The following is a 17,182-nucleotide window of genomic DNA, read 5'->3' on the forward strand; positions in this document are numbered from 1 at the left end:
AGCGAATAACCTAACTGTCATCATAGAGCCTTTGTCCAGTGACAGATGGAGGCAGATGCAGAGAGATCCATGGCCAGGCACCAGGCTGAGCTCCAGGAATCCAATTGATGAGAGAGTCGAGGTCATGACGGGAAGATGCACAGAGATGACTGGCCATACTAATGGAAGCCCATGGACTGTAGACTAGTGGCTGTGGAGCCCCCATGGGGCTGGACTAGGCCCTCTGGATACGGAAGACGGTTGTTTGGCTCGAACTGTTTGGGGGATCCCAGGCAGGGGGGTCGGGATCCGTCCCTGGTGCATGGGCAGACTTTTGGAAATCCAGTGCCTGTGGTGTGACATCTTGCACAGCTTTAGTGAAGTGGGAAGGGGCTTGGACCTGCCTAGGCTCAGTGTGCTTGGCTCTGCTGACTCCCCATGGGAGACCTTGACTTGGGGGATGTGGGGATGTGGGGTGGCTTGGGAGAGAGGGCTGGGGGGTGGGAGGAAGGAGGAGGTGGGATATGTGGGTGGTATGTAGAGTGAGTAGAAAATTTCTTAATAAAGAAAAATGAAAAGAAAAAAAGAAAACACTTAATAAATAAGTAAGAAAATGGTTCTGGGTCAAGCAACAGTCTCTGAATTTCAACCACCTTTTGGATGTTCCCTTGACATAAATTTGGTAACTAGTTCATGATATGTTTCTTACTCTAAAGCTTCATTTTTTGACTTTGTGCTCATATCTTAGGATATTAACATGTATCCACAAATTTTAAAGCTCTTTTAGACCTGCATTTAATATAAAATGATCAACAGCAATTTGGGAGTTACAGCCATAAACTGTATTTAAAAAAAAAAGATGCAAGGCTTGTCATGTGGCTGTCAGTACTTATATCTGAACTGTTACAGTTGTGGAAAATGTAGGAATGCCATAAAGATTGCCTTTTAAATACCCGCTCTGAACATTATTGCATTTTCTTCTTTCTACCCTTCTGACTCTGGACTGGTTCGTTGAAAATTTGTTCTGCTGGTTTCTACACTTATCCTTAAGGTGTTAGGTTGGGCGTTTTTCTTTATTTCTTTCAATCAAATGGCCTCAAACTCATGATTATCCCAAGTTCAGGCATTATAGTTGTACGCTACATGCCCAGCCTTTAGACCTTTCTTTAAGGAGATGTAATTGCTATAAGCTGTCTTTCTGAACTGTTTGTTTCCCACATCTTGATATGTTTTTTCTATTTTCATTTTCCCACTTCTCTTTTAGTTTCATTAATCCATTGGTTGTTCAGGAATGTTAATTAATATGTATTTCTGAGGCTTGTTCTTTTTAAGTGTCTTTTACTACTGATTTCTAGTTTCATGTCATTGGGTTGCAACAATATTTGGGATGATTTAAATTTTCTCCCATAACAACTTGTGGCTTAACAGTGATCTATCCTGGAGAATGTTTTTTTGTGAGACACAATATTCTCTGTGTCTGTTAGGTCTATTTGACCTAAAGAAGAGCTTTAGGCTGCTGTCTCTGTGCAGACTGCCCTGACAGTACGTCCATTATTGAACATGAGGCTGAGCTCCACAATTTCAATATGCAGCCTTCTTTTTTCCTTCATATTGTTTTGCTTTATGAATATATACAATGCCACAAAAAGTTCTGAAAAAAATTTTGAGAACATCACTCTGGGATGCCCTCAAACTCATGGTGGTCTGTTTTAGCCTCCTCTGTGCTGAAATTAGGTACACATTAGTTACCAAATCCAGCTAAGCTCTGAGACCTCGACTCAATACTTATTTTATGAAAGAGGCCATCAAGAAATGCTTTATTGTGCTCCGATGTAATGTTCAGTGTTAATGGGCATTGTGATCCTTATTTTGTTACAGGTTACATAACCTGTTGTCTACCACAGCAGCTTTTAATACATAGCAGTGCTTAATTCAGCCATAAGGTCATTTATCATTATAGCCATTTCTGTCCGATCACACACTCCCTTAAATTTAGGTTCCACCATGTTCTATTATATCCTATTGACATTTAAAGACTTAGGACCATGACCCACAGTTATAATTTAATTTACATGGATATGCATTCACAAGCCACATATTGGAGAAATGCTTCACAGTTCTTTTATTGTGATGACCTTGACATTTTCAATTCTATCATGTTCTGTTTTTTTTTTTAAATGAGTTGTGATTTTTAAATATCATGACTTATCATTAGGTGTCTACTTGTACTTTGAAAGCCCTTGATCTCAATGTTCTTTTTAGAGATCATGCTGTCTGCCATCCAGTTATGAAAAGTACACATTGAATTTGACAAAACAAAGCAGCATGGATCAGTTGCTCCAAGTCACCTCAGCGCTTCTCAAATTTGATTTTGTTTTCTAACCTTTTGTCTTTGATTATGTTGTCCTCCTCCCAAGATTAGCACCCTTTTATGAAAACACTTGTATCAAATACTACCTGGCATGCGGCATTTAAGTCCCGTTCAACATAGTCACTGTGCTCAAGTCTAGGCTTACTTCCCACAGTCTCTTTCCTCCAGCTCTTTGCCCTTTGCTCCAGTTCTCTGTCCACTGCTCTTTTCTATGTATGTGAGGTTGGCATTGTATACCCCCAAGATTGCCTAGTGGAGAGAAACCCCCAAAAGAATACTGACACTTGTTGAACTCTAGTTAATTTCTAATGGAAAGGCCTTCTACTTCATCTATATGATACAACTGTTGCCCACTGTCCCCGAAGATTTGTAGATATTTTTGTAAAGTTTAAAACAGTATCCATGTATGTGTGTTTAATATAAATACTTATCCTGACCCCTCAAAGGGTTTTCAGTACCCTCAGATGAGTAAATGATGCTGTATTTGAAAATTATAATTTTTGATAATTGGAGCTCTATTTGTTTGCTTTTATTCCAGCCAAATATCTACTACTCTATTTTAAGGATAAGCTAGTATGTGGTAGCTAGTGAAATAGCAGCATGCAGGATAAGTTTTATGGATATTCCTAAATGGAACACAAACATGTTGTATAAATAAGTAACCAAGTACAGCTAAAGATAAGAAAATACAGCAAGATAATTTCACTAATTCAAAATTTTATTTGGTGTCAAAGTATCTTAACTGTGAATTGGATAAGTAATTTTACCATTAGTTTTAGAAGACACACTTCTAGAAAATATTAGTTTTTTTTTAAATCAATGTGCTATTAGAAATATATTGAAGAAATTAACTCCAAATTCATTTATTGACATCTTTATGTAGGTAACTTTTATATCCACTTAGGTACAAAAGTTTTGTAAGAAAGATAACACTTTTATTGCATTATAATTTCATATTTTACAAGTCATAATGCAAACTCAGAAGCGTAAATATATATATACATGATGCAACCAGATGGCAATGTAACCACTAAAAGATCCAAAATGTAAAACTAGAATTTTAACAGGCAAAATACTTCATATGGCTTTTAATGGAAAATAACGGTTTAGAAATGTTTTGTTATTGCCCCGTTCAAGTCATTCCCCATCAGGTGAACATACAATTACCATCTCCATTCCAAATGGTACATTTTATCTAAGCCAACCTTGTACATGTGTATGCAACATCTATAAATATACATATATGTACATATGTACAGACAGCAATATACAGTACACAGACATTTCTGTTTTAATACCCCTGAACATCTTGATTAAAACTAAAGCAATGTTTCTATTATAAAACTACTTGGAAAGTTGCCATAACTTCACGGGATCGAAGTTTAGTCCTACAGAATTAACAGAAAAAAAAGTTAGGTTATAAATACATTCTTTACAAAAAATTGAATAGTGGTCCCGCACTCATCCTTTATATTACAGGAAAATGTTTTTATTCATTGGAAGGTATTTACATCTTCTTATTCTTGGTTTCTGCATGAAAAATACAAAAGAAGTTAAGGTGATCATGTTGTTGTAGGCAGGCCTATTTGTTAGGTTTTTCTACTTGTTCGTGTTTGTCTAAGTTCCAATTCTCTTCTTTGGAGTTGTTATTGATTTCTAGTTGCCTTGTATTACTGCTGCTGCTGCTTCTCTTGGTGTTCTGGGAACACTGGGCGGCTTTACTTCTAGGAACAGGAAGAAAAGATTTAACTCTTGAGACACCCAACTCAGTCTTTGATTTACTGTTGCTGCATTCAGTGGTTTGATGGCTGCTGAGAGGACTGGCTTCCTACAAGAGAGGAGAAACCAACAGGTTCATTGGCATTGCCCACTTAAGTCGTCAGTCCCCATTCCTCTGCCCTTGGTGTCTAAGCAAATTTGCGGGAGTTTCTCCCTGTGTGGGGAGAAGCTACCTACTGACTACTGTAACCTTTTCTACTTGATTTTCATGAGACTTGCTTCCTAGCATCACTGCATTCTTAAATAAATGCAGCCATCAGGGAGGCAAGTGGTAAAGAATCTAAGTCTCTGTATCAATGGGAATTGCATAGAACTTTAGGCCTGAGAACATCAAACTGGACAAGCTCAATTGTTATAGTCTACCTTATCCCCTCCAAAGGCTCATGTGTTGAAGGCTTGATTCCTAGCTGATGGAGCCAATCATTGAAAGGTACTTGGATCATAAACATTTTGACTTAATCAGTTCACTGGGTTTGTAATTTGATGGAATTATTAGGAAGTGATGTGAACCGTAGGCAGAGCCTCATTGGAGGGACTAGGTAATTGGATGTGTGTCTTTAATGATGGTATATCTTTAAAATTTTTATTTATTTACAGGTATATGTGCATGTGAGTGTATCATAACATGTGAGTAGAGGTCAGAGAACTTGTAGGAGTCTGTTTTCTCCTTCTACATGTAGGTTCTACGTATATCAGGGCCTCTGTCTCTTTCTGGACTTCTTGACTATCATAGTGTTCTGTTTCGCCACAGTTCTAAAAACAACAGAACCAGCTAACCATAGATTTTAAACACTGAAATCATGAGCCAAAATATGTCTTTCCTCCTTTTCAATAATTTCTCTTAAGAATTCATTAGAATAACAAAAGGCTAACACACCGACCAAGGACTTTGTAGACAGATCTTCATATTAAGTTACCATGGTTAAGTCACATTTTCATATATAAAAAAATAGGATTTAGGCCTTTACTAGAAGATAAACTGTCCTGGTTGTACAGAACACAACAAAGACATAAGAAAATGACCCTGCTCTACTGGAGTGCAGATTCTACTAAAGTAAGGCCCCTGCTTAGCAATTCTGTGACGAGGTGGTCAAAATCTTCTACACATGGTGATAGTCTGCTCTAATTTGTTAGCGTTGCAAAGCCACTATAATTACTGGTTAACAGTTCCCACGTTCCCATAAGGAATATGACGGCTGGATGGCTGAGAGTATCTGTACAGTCAGACGAGGAAGTTGGAAATTCCCCAATGCTTCCCCACTTTCATTCAAAGTCCTTTGGCCTATATTATATTAAGGCCTATATTATATGCAAAGCTCTGACACAGCGAACATCATTTTGATAGTAATAATGCAACCAGACAGCAATGCAATCATCGAAAGATTTAAAACTAGAATTTAACAGGTCAAATTAAGACGACTTGGAGTGGAAAGCAGCAGTTTGCCTTTAACTGGCCCTGGTATACTCTTGAAAGGCTGAAATCAGTGAGTCTTGAGGTTGGCCCCAATGCTGGAATCAGCTGGGCAGTGCGGACAGTTGATCTCCCAAGATTCAGATTTAAATGGACTTAGGTGGGGCATGGGCACATGGCTTTAAAACACCTCCCATGCGTGTGAAGGGCAGCCAAAGTTAAAAACTTCCCTCTGCATTGAGCTCTTCAGTGGTGGCGCTGCCCTGAGCCTTCCCTAGTCACGCAGCTGGCGCTCTTTCCTTGACTGCCCATTCTGTTGGCACTGGCACTAATTAGTTAGCTCCCACCTTGAGCTCTCAGTTCTGCCGAGGACTGCATTTCCGACCCACCAAATCAACATAACTAACCTTGCTCCTTCACCTGCATTTGAAATTTAATCTTCCTAAGGGGGCTCCTTTGGTATATTACAGGTTAATACTGTTCTTTCAACTGGGTGGGAGTCAGCTGTCAGTTATTTTTCTCTCTTCTACCTAATGTAATGTTGCCTGCAAAAATCAGTAAATAATTATGATATTATGGCAGTGTCGGTGGAGAAAAGAAATGTGTGTGTGTCTGGGGGAGGGGAATTAAAGTTCCAACTTCTTAGGTTTATCTTAGGTTTGCCACTAAAAGCCCTTTCTTAAGCCCATCTCAAATCTCCTTTTCCTCCCATTTTTGCTTTATTAAAGTCCTAATAATTCCCCCATATGACCACTGAACCACCTCTAAATCACTGCAGTGAAATCTGCTGGTGCCAGAACTTCAGAGCCAGCTAATTCAAAATGCTAAGGCAGCTGCAAGCAACTGTGACCTACCCTTGTCTGGAGCTTTCAACACTTTGCTAATGAATGAAAAGCAGGGAGGGGGCGATATGAGGTCTAACGCACATGCATCTGTAGGGGAAAGAAGGCGAGGCTGCATGTGGCCTGGGAAAGAAAGAACTTTCTTTCAGACACATTTGCTCTTTAGGGAATCATTAAACATTTGCATTCTGTTGTTTTAGGACCAATGACCTGCAAGTGAGCCTGGGAAGAGGGCTGAGCTACACACACCAGTCTGTGCTCTCTTGCGGCTCACAACATGCTAACAGCACAGTAGAAAATGAAAGACAATCACCATCTTTGTAGCATGGTTGGTTTTCTTTGAAAAACTGTTAATGCTGACAAGTTGTAAGACATAAGAATTTATATTATTGTTTAAGTATCAGACATCCTTCCATAAGCTTGTGAATTGAATGCTGGGTTCTGTACTGCTTGGGAGAAGTTCTAGGAACTTCAAGAAGCAGGGTTTAGGCAGCAAAAATTAGGCCAATAGGAGTGTGTCTTTAGAGTTTCTTGTCTTTGGCAACCTTCTGTCTCACTCTTTCCTTCCTGTGTACAAAGGAAGTAAATAGTTCTCAGCCACACACTCCCCCAGCCATGATGTTCTGCTTAAGTGCATGGGCCATGTGATCCTGAATTAAAACCCCTGAAGCCATGAGACAAGTATTCCCTCCCTTACATTATTCTCGTTAGGGATTTGGTCAGAGTTACACAAAAGAGAACTAATCCAGCCCAGCTTGCTGGGGATTGAATGGTGAGAATCATGTGCTGAGATATGACTGTGAAATCACAGTAGAGACACCATAGCTTAGCTTCGTGTAGCTTAATCACTGCCCTAGTAAGGGGCATTAGTTACTTTTCCGGTTGCTGTGATAAATTCCAAGCAAATTCTGGGAGGAAAAATGCGAATGGCTCAGAGTTGAAGAGATGCAGAGTCAGGAGTAGAGAGAAGGGAATGAGGTTCTGTGATCACTCTCTCATCTTATTCAGGCCAGAGCATTAGTCCGTGGGGTGGTCGTCATCCACCTCCTATCTGTGTCTACTTTCTCTCTTCGGTTAAACCTTCCTAGAAACACCCTCACAGACACAACAGAGGGGTGTCTCCATGTTGATGCTAAACTAAGTGAAGTTGAGAAGATTATAAGTTGTGGACTAGCCTTATGTGATAATTTGGTCTAAAATACAGTAGACTCCATATGTTACTTAGTGGTACACCACTGTCTGGCATGGGGGAGGGCCTGGATTCCCTCCCTGACATAACAAAAAGAGGGGGAACGTGTTAAAAAGTCATCAGAACAGCACCTAGCTATAATATAGAATGAAGACTGTAATCTCACCATTTTGTTTTTCTGAATTATCTCTGGTAAAGCACTGGGATAATACCAAGGCCCAAAGCTAGAAAGGAGACAATGTGGTGTGTTCTCTTTAAGTCTATCCTTTGATATGCATTATGAGGACAAGCAGAATGGCTACACAAATTCCTAAAAATTCTCCCATAACAGCTAAACATGTGTTCGGGGTATCCCGGCTGAGACAGTTTCTGGAGGTATGAAGAGGGGGCTAAGTATATGAAGGCCCACTTGGGCTTAGTGTCGGTCACAGAAATTTACGGTGTGAGTATGCAAAACAGAAAATATGCCTATGGGTAGTAAAGAAAGATGTCCCCAACACTCTGGCAGCCAACCATAGGTTTTAAGGTTATCTTTCCCAAAGATCTTCAAGCAGGAGCCTTAAGGATTGTTTAATCCTTCTTGGCCTCAAACTCCTAAGTTCTCCGTTTAATCCTCTAACAAAAACTCTGATTTATTTTCCTAAAGTTGTTTTAAATATTTAACCCTAGCAAAGTCTTTTTAAATCTGAGCAGACTATCCATTCAACACGAAGCATTTTCTACACACTAAGAAGACATGATGATCGCTCTATATGTTAAAGGTAGGAAGAGGAGAAAACTGTGGGCAGATAGATGTGTTGCCTCCAGCATACAGGGTTGTCTCCAGGGTGAGGGGGTGGGAGGGAGAGGGAACAGCCACCAGGAGGAGAACACAATTCGTAGGTAGAAGAGTTAGATGAAGGTATATTAGCCTCTCTAAAAATGTATTTGGGAACAAAGAAAGTGTGTAGGAAGTAAAGATGGAGAGCTACATTTTGGAGCACTAGATATTATGCCTGGCTACACATGCGAATCCAGGGTCCCAGCTGTACCCCAGTTTAATTACACCAGAACATTTAGAGGGCAGAGTTCAGGAAGTACAGATTACCAAAACCTTCAAGGAGATGTCATTATGCCACCAAAGACGAAGACTTTTGCTTTCCAAAGATCAGTCTGCATTTCCATCATTTAGGTAAGAGGAAAACATTCACTATATTTGGAGGATTTACTTCTTCTGCTGTGTCAAGAGACAGTTACAGTCCCTCACTGTCAGAGCAGAAAGGAGTTACACTGGGCCAAGGTGAGAGGGTTCTTGATGGAGTGTGCCTTCTGGCCATGGAGGAGAAAGTAATTTCAGTTAATCCAGAGTGCTCTCACCTCTCAAGGGAGTTCTTTCCTGATAAGAGGAGAAACTGGGCATGGAACCAAGAAATGTTAGGGGAGTTGTAAATAGGATAGAAAAGGAAGGACTGTGCCAGCTTCCAGACAGCTGTGATACTTTGCCCTCTGCTGGCAATTCCTGAGAAAAGCATCTTCTAGATGAGAAGAGTTCCCCCAAGTGTCTTCACTACAAAAAGTAAGAGATTGGATGCGGCTATCCTAAAATCCATGGCCAAGTGCACATTTAAACCACCACATAGATCTGAAGAGGCCAGCAGGATAAAGGGCACTTTTGTCTCTTAGGGCTCCCTTCTAAAATAAAGCTGGTCTATCTGCCTGTGGCTGATATCATTTTCAGTAAACATTTAAATGAAAAGCAACATTCTCTAACAAATACTTTTTTTTCAGTGCAGGAATTTGAACCTAAAGACTTATATATGCTAGGAAAGCACTCTACCACTAGTCTATAACCCCGGCTGTCAGATAACAATATTTTCATACACAGAATGACTTGGTGCTAGGGGAACACTACTCATTATTCTTTCTCAAGATCCTCATGGCCTCTTCCTCTGTGCTATACAAGGAATCCTAAGGAATGGTTCTAGAGGATCAACCAAAGCTCAGAGAAACTATCACATGTAGACAGTGACTTGAGGCTCTAAAGATGACAGAAGAATAATTATGAACAAAATACTTTCAAACCCAAATGCCCAGTAATGACACAAGCACTGTGCCATACACCCAGACTCTTCTTGGTACAGGGAGAGGTCTTCAGCATGGTGTATATTTTATTAGGGACTTCAGTTACCTTCCCTCCTTCCAATACAGACACCACTAACCAGAACGGGAATCTAATGAAACAATGGGGGCAGAAGCAGTCAGATAACCAGCTAAAGATTAGTTATTTAATAGTTATTCCTTGCCGGGCGGTGTGGCACATGCCTTTAATCCCAGCACTGGGGAGGCAGAGGCAGACGGATCTCTGTGAGTTCGAGGCCAGCCTGGGCTACAGAGTGAGTTTCAGGACAGGTTCAAAGCTACACAGAGAAACCCTATCTTGAAAAACCACACACACAAAAAAATAGTTATGCCATGGAAACTCTATAATCCTGCTCTCTCTACCCCACCTGTCTGTACACTCACAGGTCTTTGTAAGCCATTATTCAAGTAGATGTGAGAACGGGAATGGTAGTTCGACAGGGCTTGTTGAACAAATCACATATTACCAAGCGCCTCTAGGTCCTATGCATCCTCACAAAGTGATGGATGGGCAGGACTGCATCCATTGTTCCTGTTCCCCAGAAAATCATGCAGTACCATCTTTTGCATGGGTTAACAGAACCCATTTAAAGCTTGACTCTTCTGTTTGCCTTTCTGACTTGATTTTGAAAGACTGTCTCTCACTAAAACTCAAAGGAAATAAGACACTTTTTAAGTGTCTAAGATCTTTAGGTTATCAGTTCAGTCCTTGTTATATTTAACTCAAGATTCACCACATGCAAGAAATCTTATGCCATTTGTTGAATCAAAAAGGAAACAAAGGACCTTAAAAGAAACAAAATTTCAAAATATCAAATGGAAAGAAAAATACTTAGGTCAGCATATTACCTGAAGAATTTTAAAGTCTTAATTGAGTCATGTACACTTTTTAGTACCTCTCCTTTCAAAGTAAATTACAGAGCTGAGTTGAGAAGTCAGTTCCACAATAAGCCCCCTTCCCTCTCCTCTGGGGGAGAAAAACCGTTACCTTCTGTGGCACTGGCATCCTCAGATTAACAGGAACTGAAGACCCAGGGTTGGTTCTTGAACTATCAAACTTCCTCAAGTCATCCCTGGAGTCAGCAATCTGCAAACACACACAACTTACCAAGTCAGGCCTCCACTGTTACACAACAGCTCCCCTGCAGCACAGCTAAATGTCACCATGGAAAAGCCACAGAAGAGCAGTCACCCACTCCCCTAACCTTGAAAACCTCTAGTGAAGATGCCTCCAAACTCTGTCTTGCTCAAAGGACAAATTTTATATTAAAGACAAAGAATCTATTAAAAACATCTCTTTTTTTTGTTTTTTTGTTTTTTTTTTTGTTTTTTTTTTTTTTTTTTCAAGACAGGGTTTCTCTGTGTAGCTTTGAGCCTTTCCTGGAACTCACTTGGTAGCCCAGGCTGGCCTCGAACTCACAGAGATCCGCCTGGCTCTGCCTCCCGAGTGCTGGGATTAAAGGCGTGCGCCACCACCGCCCGGCTAAAAACATCTCTTACATGAAGAGAAGAACTTTCTGGAAAAAAAGTCACTTGGCAAGTTAACAAATGCAGAAAAAATTAATATTTGAATCATTACCTCATTTTTCCAGTAGATAAGAATTTCAGTTCATTTCTAGCAAGGTCAAGAGAGGCAGTAACTTTTGCTTTTTCCTATAGAGTTCAACTGTTCAGCTAAAATAGCTGAGTCTTTCACTGGAACCTGGGCACACTGTGACTATCTTTGCTCCTTTCTGAGTAAACGTGTTTATGGAGGAGGCATGGTCAAACGCACTGCCGATCCCGGAGTGCCAAAACAGGTTTAACTTGATGCTATTAATGGTTTTTTTGACAAGTAGGGTAACTGGTTTCTATATCTGATTCTCAAGTTTCACAGCTTAAAGACCATGACAATACATATTATACAGGGCCATTCCTTTTCTTATTTGTAAAGAATGTTGTAACTGTCTATAACCTGAATCTGCTATGAAGCTTGTCTATTCCTGATAGCCTGTGTACCAAGATGGGCAATAATAATGTCAGAGAACTTTAAATTTAGGCTTTTGTATAAAGCTATTTATGGAGACAGACACTGAATTCAAGGATAGCCTAAGCTACAATAGCCAGAGAGATTCTGTATCAAAAATTAAGGGCAGGGGTGTATCTCAGAGGTAGGGCACTTGTCTAGCAGGCAAAGCCCTGGGTTTCATCCCCCAATAACAAATGCAAACCCTCTTCAAATCAAAAGACTGGTCAAATCCCCCCCCCATCTCTCTATCTACCTATCGGCTTGATTTGTGCTGATACAATTAACATACAATTTTAAGTTCAAGTGTTTCAGAGGAGAACAACAAAGCCCCTACTATCCAATGGCTTGGGGAAAATGGGTGTTCTGAGCAAAGAAAAGGACAGCTTGATTTTCAGCATCAGCAATGACACATAATAAGAAATTTCATTAAGGGGATGAGTTTCAGGATGTGGCTCCCAGATCCTGTTTTAAAGGAGAATCGACTGGACAGAGCCAATGACCTTGCCCCTGGGGACTGCTTACCTTGCTTATGTCAGACTCAGATTTGCTGGAGCACATACTCTGGAGTTCTTTGACAAGATCTGCTTCATCGTCTGAACCCAAAGAGAGTCTGTGGTCCAGAGTCAATGTCAGGGAGAGATCGTTCTCTAGGGGCCTATTACAAAGACCAGGGGAGAGTTGTTCAAAACGAGAACAAACCAGTTACCAAATATGGAAATCTAGACACTGCACCCTCTAAACTTCCTTTGAGATGGAGAAGAGTTTTCAGTATCCTTCCAAGTATCCCACAAATGTCATCTACTGCAACAACAACCTCATCCCAAGACACAGGATGTCATTAACTTCCAGCCAAGTATCTCAGTAGAAGAATGTTTGTTTTTCACAGAGATTTACATAGGTGTAAACTATTCCAATCTCCTTTCTTTCGTCCTTTCTTCCTCTCAGGCCAGCCAAAATGAAGCTGTACCCCTACAGGTTCATCAACGTGACTGCCCAAATGTGAGCTGAACAAAGAGGACACCAGCAGACATGCCAAAGTGGACAGGGAAAAGCCTATCCTACACCAAGAACTGCAGCACCTAATGTATGCTGAGAGTGGGAAGAACAGTCTTCCCCAGGGAAGAGCGCACCAACTGGTTAGCCAGTGCCAAATGTCACCCCTGAAAACACACACATGAGCAACAATGGACAGACTGAGCAGGTTATAACAAGGCCATAAAATTGGAAGGAGGGTGGGAAAGGGATATATGGAAGGGTCTAGAGCAGTGGTTCTCAACCTTCCTAATCCTCAACCCTTTAATACAGTCTTCATGTTGTGGTGATCCCCAACCATAAAATTATTTTGTTGTAAAAAAAAAAAATTATTTTGTTGCTATTTCATAACTGTAATTTCGCTGTTATGAATTGTAAGAGAAATATCTGATATGCAGGATATCTCATCTGTAACCCAAATGACCCACAGGTTGAGAACTGCTAATTTAGAGGGAAGGAAGGGAAGGGGAAAATGTTATAATTGTATTAATCTCGAAAAAATTATAAAAAGTTGTTTTTTTAAAAAAGGCAGGTTTTTTTTGGGGGAGAATGGGCACATATGTCAGTGAGATACATTTCCATAAAAATTCATTTCAAACTTGAATCAGCCATGCACTAGCAATATAGCCAAGGCCAGCCAGATTATTTTTCCTTAGTAGCTGAGGCCCTGAATTCTCTTTGATAAAGAATCCTTAGAGCGGCTTCTTAGGGTTACAGGGAAAATTCCACGAGCTTTGGTATGTGACGGTCTTGGGGGAAAGTCACATGAAATGTAGTTTCTTTTACTTCTCTTCTGTAGCAAGATATCGACAGAGTACATGTTGTATTTTATTTGAAAACTACCCATATATTTCCATCCTATGACTAACTAAATCTTTATAGTTCAAAATATGTGTAGCTGAAATAATCAACAAGCGCATAAGGACAACAGAGCTGAAATGATCACCATAAATATAGCACCTACACGCATATGTCATGCTGTTCATGTAAATCTAGTATTAAAAATGTCATCCAATTAAAGATTGTCTAAATCTTCACAAATGCAAGACGAGCATATAGATTTGTTAAATGATCATGTTGTTTCTCAAAGTGAAGCCTATTTCTCTAGCTTTATTCAACAAACTAAAAGCAAAATGGGCTTCATATTAAGCTTGTAAAACTTAACACAAGATTTCATGTAAAGGTTTTATTAATGCATTGTCTTCAGTTAACGATATCTATTACTTCAAAATTATACTAATGGAATAACAGCTGCACGATATAATGTTAGCAGTATATGGAATACTTTAAAATAATTAAAGTTAATTATTAAACTCAAGTTTTCTTTGATGCAAGTGAAACTTGAAAGGGAACTTACTGTTGCTTTGACAGAGCGGTGTTCCTGTTACAATTCAGATGTGGTATAGTCTTATTTCTCATACCTGTTGAAAAACAGCCACTTTCAATAGGATGGATCATTATGCCTGTGCGTTCAGAACTTTGTGTTTCATAAAAACAGGTTCTAGACTTTGCAGCGCTGGGCACAGATTAGCATCTACCTTATGTGGAAATATTCTCAAGACAAGAACTCCAGTGTACTTTCCAACACAGGAGTGGTTGAGGAATAACTGATTTCCTTATGGAAATTTATGCTGAGGTCAATAAAATTACAACAACCCGAGGCTCAATTTAGGAAACCTGACATGTGTTTTTATCTATGGCTTCTCTGCTCAGTACTTGGCCTATTGATTTATTTAGGCTTTTGTTCCCAAAGTACCAAAAGAGAAGCTCAGTACCTGCCATTTCATGATACTAATCTATAGCCACATGCAGATTTTTGATGTGTTACCATGTGCTACTGCATGTGATATCAGCAATGCACTTGTATAAATTTAATTTTTAGTAACTATGCATTATTCAGAAATTAGGAATAGTATATAAAGAGCCATGGAAACTAAACAAATATTTTCCAGTTTGCAAACCATGGTCCCCTCAAGGAAATAGAAAATATCAGACTGTATGTATTGTTGCATAAGAACATTTATTGGTATCAGGTATACACTTGTCATGATGCAAGGTATTTCCTACTAAATTATAATCAGAAATGTATGAGAAAGACTACCAAGCCTTTTACTCCAAATTTTATAAACACACTAAAATGCTGAGCTACTTCTAAGTGAAGTCTAAAATTATGTGAATGTTGCTGGCCAAAATTTTTTATAAAAAGTGGTTTTCGGCTGGATTGTAACTTAGTGGGCTAGTGCTTGCCTAGCATGCTCTGAACCCTGGGTTTGAACGCCACAGTAACAAGGAAAAAAGTCTTTGAAAAGTAAACTAAATTGAAAATAGTGTCATTAAAAGCAGGTCCCCAAAGGTCACTGTACTAGCTCTTCACTCATCTTGTTCTCTGACTGGTGGCAGTTACTAGTGGCGTCGCCCAGGTCACTGCATAAGTGCCCTGGTGGGCACTGTCATATGGAAGCCTGTGATCCAATATCACTAATCTTCTTGTTAGGTCTCGAGAGAAATGGGTGGTCTTTGCTATGTCTTACGAACTTCCAGAGTGATCTGGGAGGTTCCTTTATTTTTCTTTCAGTTATGGGCCACTTGCACATAGTAGGCAAGAACTATGTGCAAAATCAATTCAAGCATAGTAATTATCCAATGTAATCACTTGAGATTATTGTTATAAAAATAAAAATAAAATAGCCCAAGTACTTATCTATGAGTTATGCACTTTGCAAAATTTGTTTTTAGATTTTAGAAACCCTGCTGACATCAGTGTAAATACAAGGCTAAAACTCTGCTTATTCATCCTTCACAAAACTGTTCATGTTTTGAAGGATAGCATACTTGATACCACAAACCATTCTAAGTAAATGAAATTATATAATTTATATTTTTAATTAACCTTTTAAAATGTTTTTGAGACAGGGTCTTCTTACTACATCGCTGGTTGACCTTGAGCTCACCATGTAGAGTCACAGAGCTGCTGGGCTCTGCCCCCACAGTGTTGGAATTAAAGATGCATGCCACTCTGCCTGGTTTAATTAACATCTTACCAGCAGAGTAAGTTTTCTACGGTACTTGATTCCATAACGTTGCTTCCTTATTTCCTGTACTGTGCCTGGTGGTTAACACTACAGCGTATGGTGGCAATGCTTATGGTTTGGGTGATTATTTACCTCGAGCTCTTAACTTCTCTTACACTCCAGGAGGACTTTCTGGCTGCTCTTCCTGCTCCACATCCAGTACCTAAAATTGCACCTGACCCTGTACACACCACCATGCAGGAAAACAATACTCGAACTGATTCACTCGTGAATGCCTTTACATTGGCCTTAAATTTACCTGTACATGTATTTACCTTAAATTTACCTAAGGAATGACATGTATGTAAAAAGAGCCAGACAGAGTAAAGCCGACACATTAACTTTTAACAAATTAACTTTTAAAGTATCAATTAACAAGTTGAAAATGAATTTTCTATTTTTGGTACGAAAGTGGTATCTTTCAGATAGAAGGCTCCCGGTTATGTTTGGAACACTATTACATGGTTCATTCCATGAAAGTATGAACTGAACCACTCAGGGCTTTGACAGAATTCAGTTTTAAGAATGAAAGCCCACTTGCCTTCAGAAACTGGGCCATGCATGCCTCCCTCCCCTACCTTCTTGCTTCCGGTCTGGCTTGTTCCACGTGGGTGAGGAAAAGTGCCCAGGCTTCTTGCGAGGACTCGTGTTCACCTTTCTCCAGGCACCGCTGTCTCCTTTCTTCTTGCTGTAACTTGAAACAATGGACAAAGGGAAACTTCCCCCTCTGAAGTCTGCTATATACTGGTCTAGCTCTGAAACAACACAAGCCGCATTACTTCCTAAGAAGAAGGGGAGATAACACCATCTCACAGTGTAACCTGAAGTACACGACCAATTCTTAAAGCATAGGCCTGTCAACAGTAACCAAGCTGGAGTTGTCTGGACCAGCACAAACTGCACTTGGAGGCCTAGAATTCAAATACCTACCAGTAATTAAAAACAGAAAGAGTTCTGGAACAATGCTAAGAGCAATACATTCATTTCTCTAGTTACAAGGAGACAAAAGAATACTCCCTAAAAAAAGAATTCCAGTGATAGAGAGAATGTCAGTTTCCTCTCTTTCATGCACAGCCCTACCACATACCTGCCCTGGGCAGGGGACAGCCATGCAGAACGGCTTTATTAAGCAGGATGCTGAGAGCGGCCTTCACCACAGCCTGCTGTCCTTGGCTAGGGTGCTTCTTAGAAGCTGGCTGCCCAACACCAGGTTGTCTGTTCATGGAGGCTCTTGACAATATTGCTTCTTGAACTCTGGGAGCGATGACGGCATTCCACAGCTTAGACATCCACCTTGCAAGAGAGGAAGAAGAAGCCTCTTATGAACTACACGCAAGCTCACAAAAGAGGCAGGCCTGAAAACCTTGAGGAAAATTACTTTT

The 17,182-nt window shown here is 40.0% G+C and overlaps 1 protein-coding gene across 6 annotated transcripts in view; it reads right to left on the reverse strand.

The window, feature by feature from the left end:
- Window positions 1-3,047: 3,047 nt before the first annotated feature.
- The window catches only part of Cttnbp2 (cortactin binding protein 2), a 158,461-nt gene continuing 144,326 nt past the window's right edge, over window positions 3,048-17,182 (reverse strand). For 5 of the 6 annotated variants that reach the window (XM_052720079.1, XM_052720077.1, XM_052720078.1 and 2 more), the window contains 6 exons: window positions 16,888-17,093; window positions 16,379-16,555; window positions 14,087-14,150; window positions 12,220-12,352; window positions 10,678-10,776; window positions 3,048-4,178 (listed from right to left, as the gene is read on the reverse strand). In XM_052720079.1, coding sequence (XP_052576039.1) covers window positions 3,933-4,178; window positions 10,678-10,776; window positions 12,220-12,352; window positions 14,087-14,150; window positions 16,379-16,555; window positions 16,888-17,093 — 925 coding nt within the window. In that variant the 3' untranslated portion in view covers window positions 3,048-3,932. The remainder of the gene's footprint in view (window positions 4,179-10,677; window positions 10,777-12,219; window positions 12,353-14,086; window positions 14,151-16,378; window positions 16,556-16,887; window positions 17,094-17,182) is intronic. The other variant, XM_052720082.1, reaches the window with a different exon arrangement.

The sequence above is a fragment of the Peromyscus californicus genome, unplaced genomic scaffold (genome assembly GCF_007827085.1).
Source record: "Peromyscus californicus insignis strain IS unplaced genomic scaffold, ASM782708v3 Scaffold_6__1_contigs__length_162567912, whole genome shotgun sequence".
Taxonomy (NCBI): domain Eukaryota; kingdom Metazoa; phylum Chordata; class Mammalia; order Rodentia; family Cricetidae; genus Peromyscus; species Peromyscus californicus.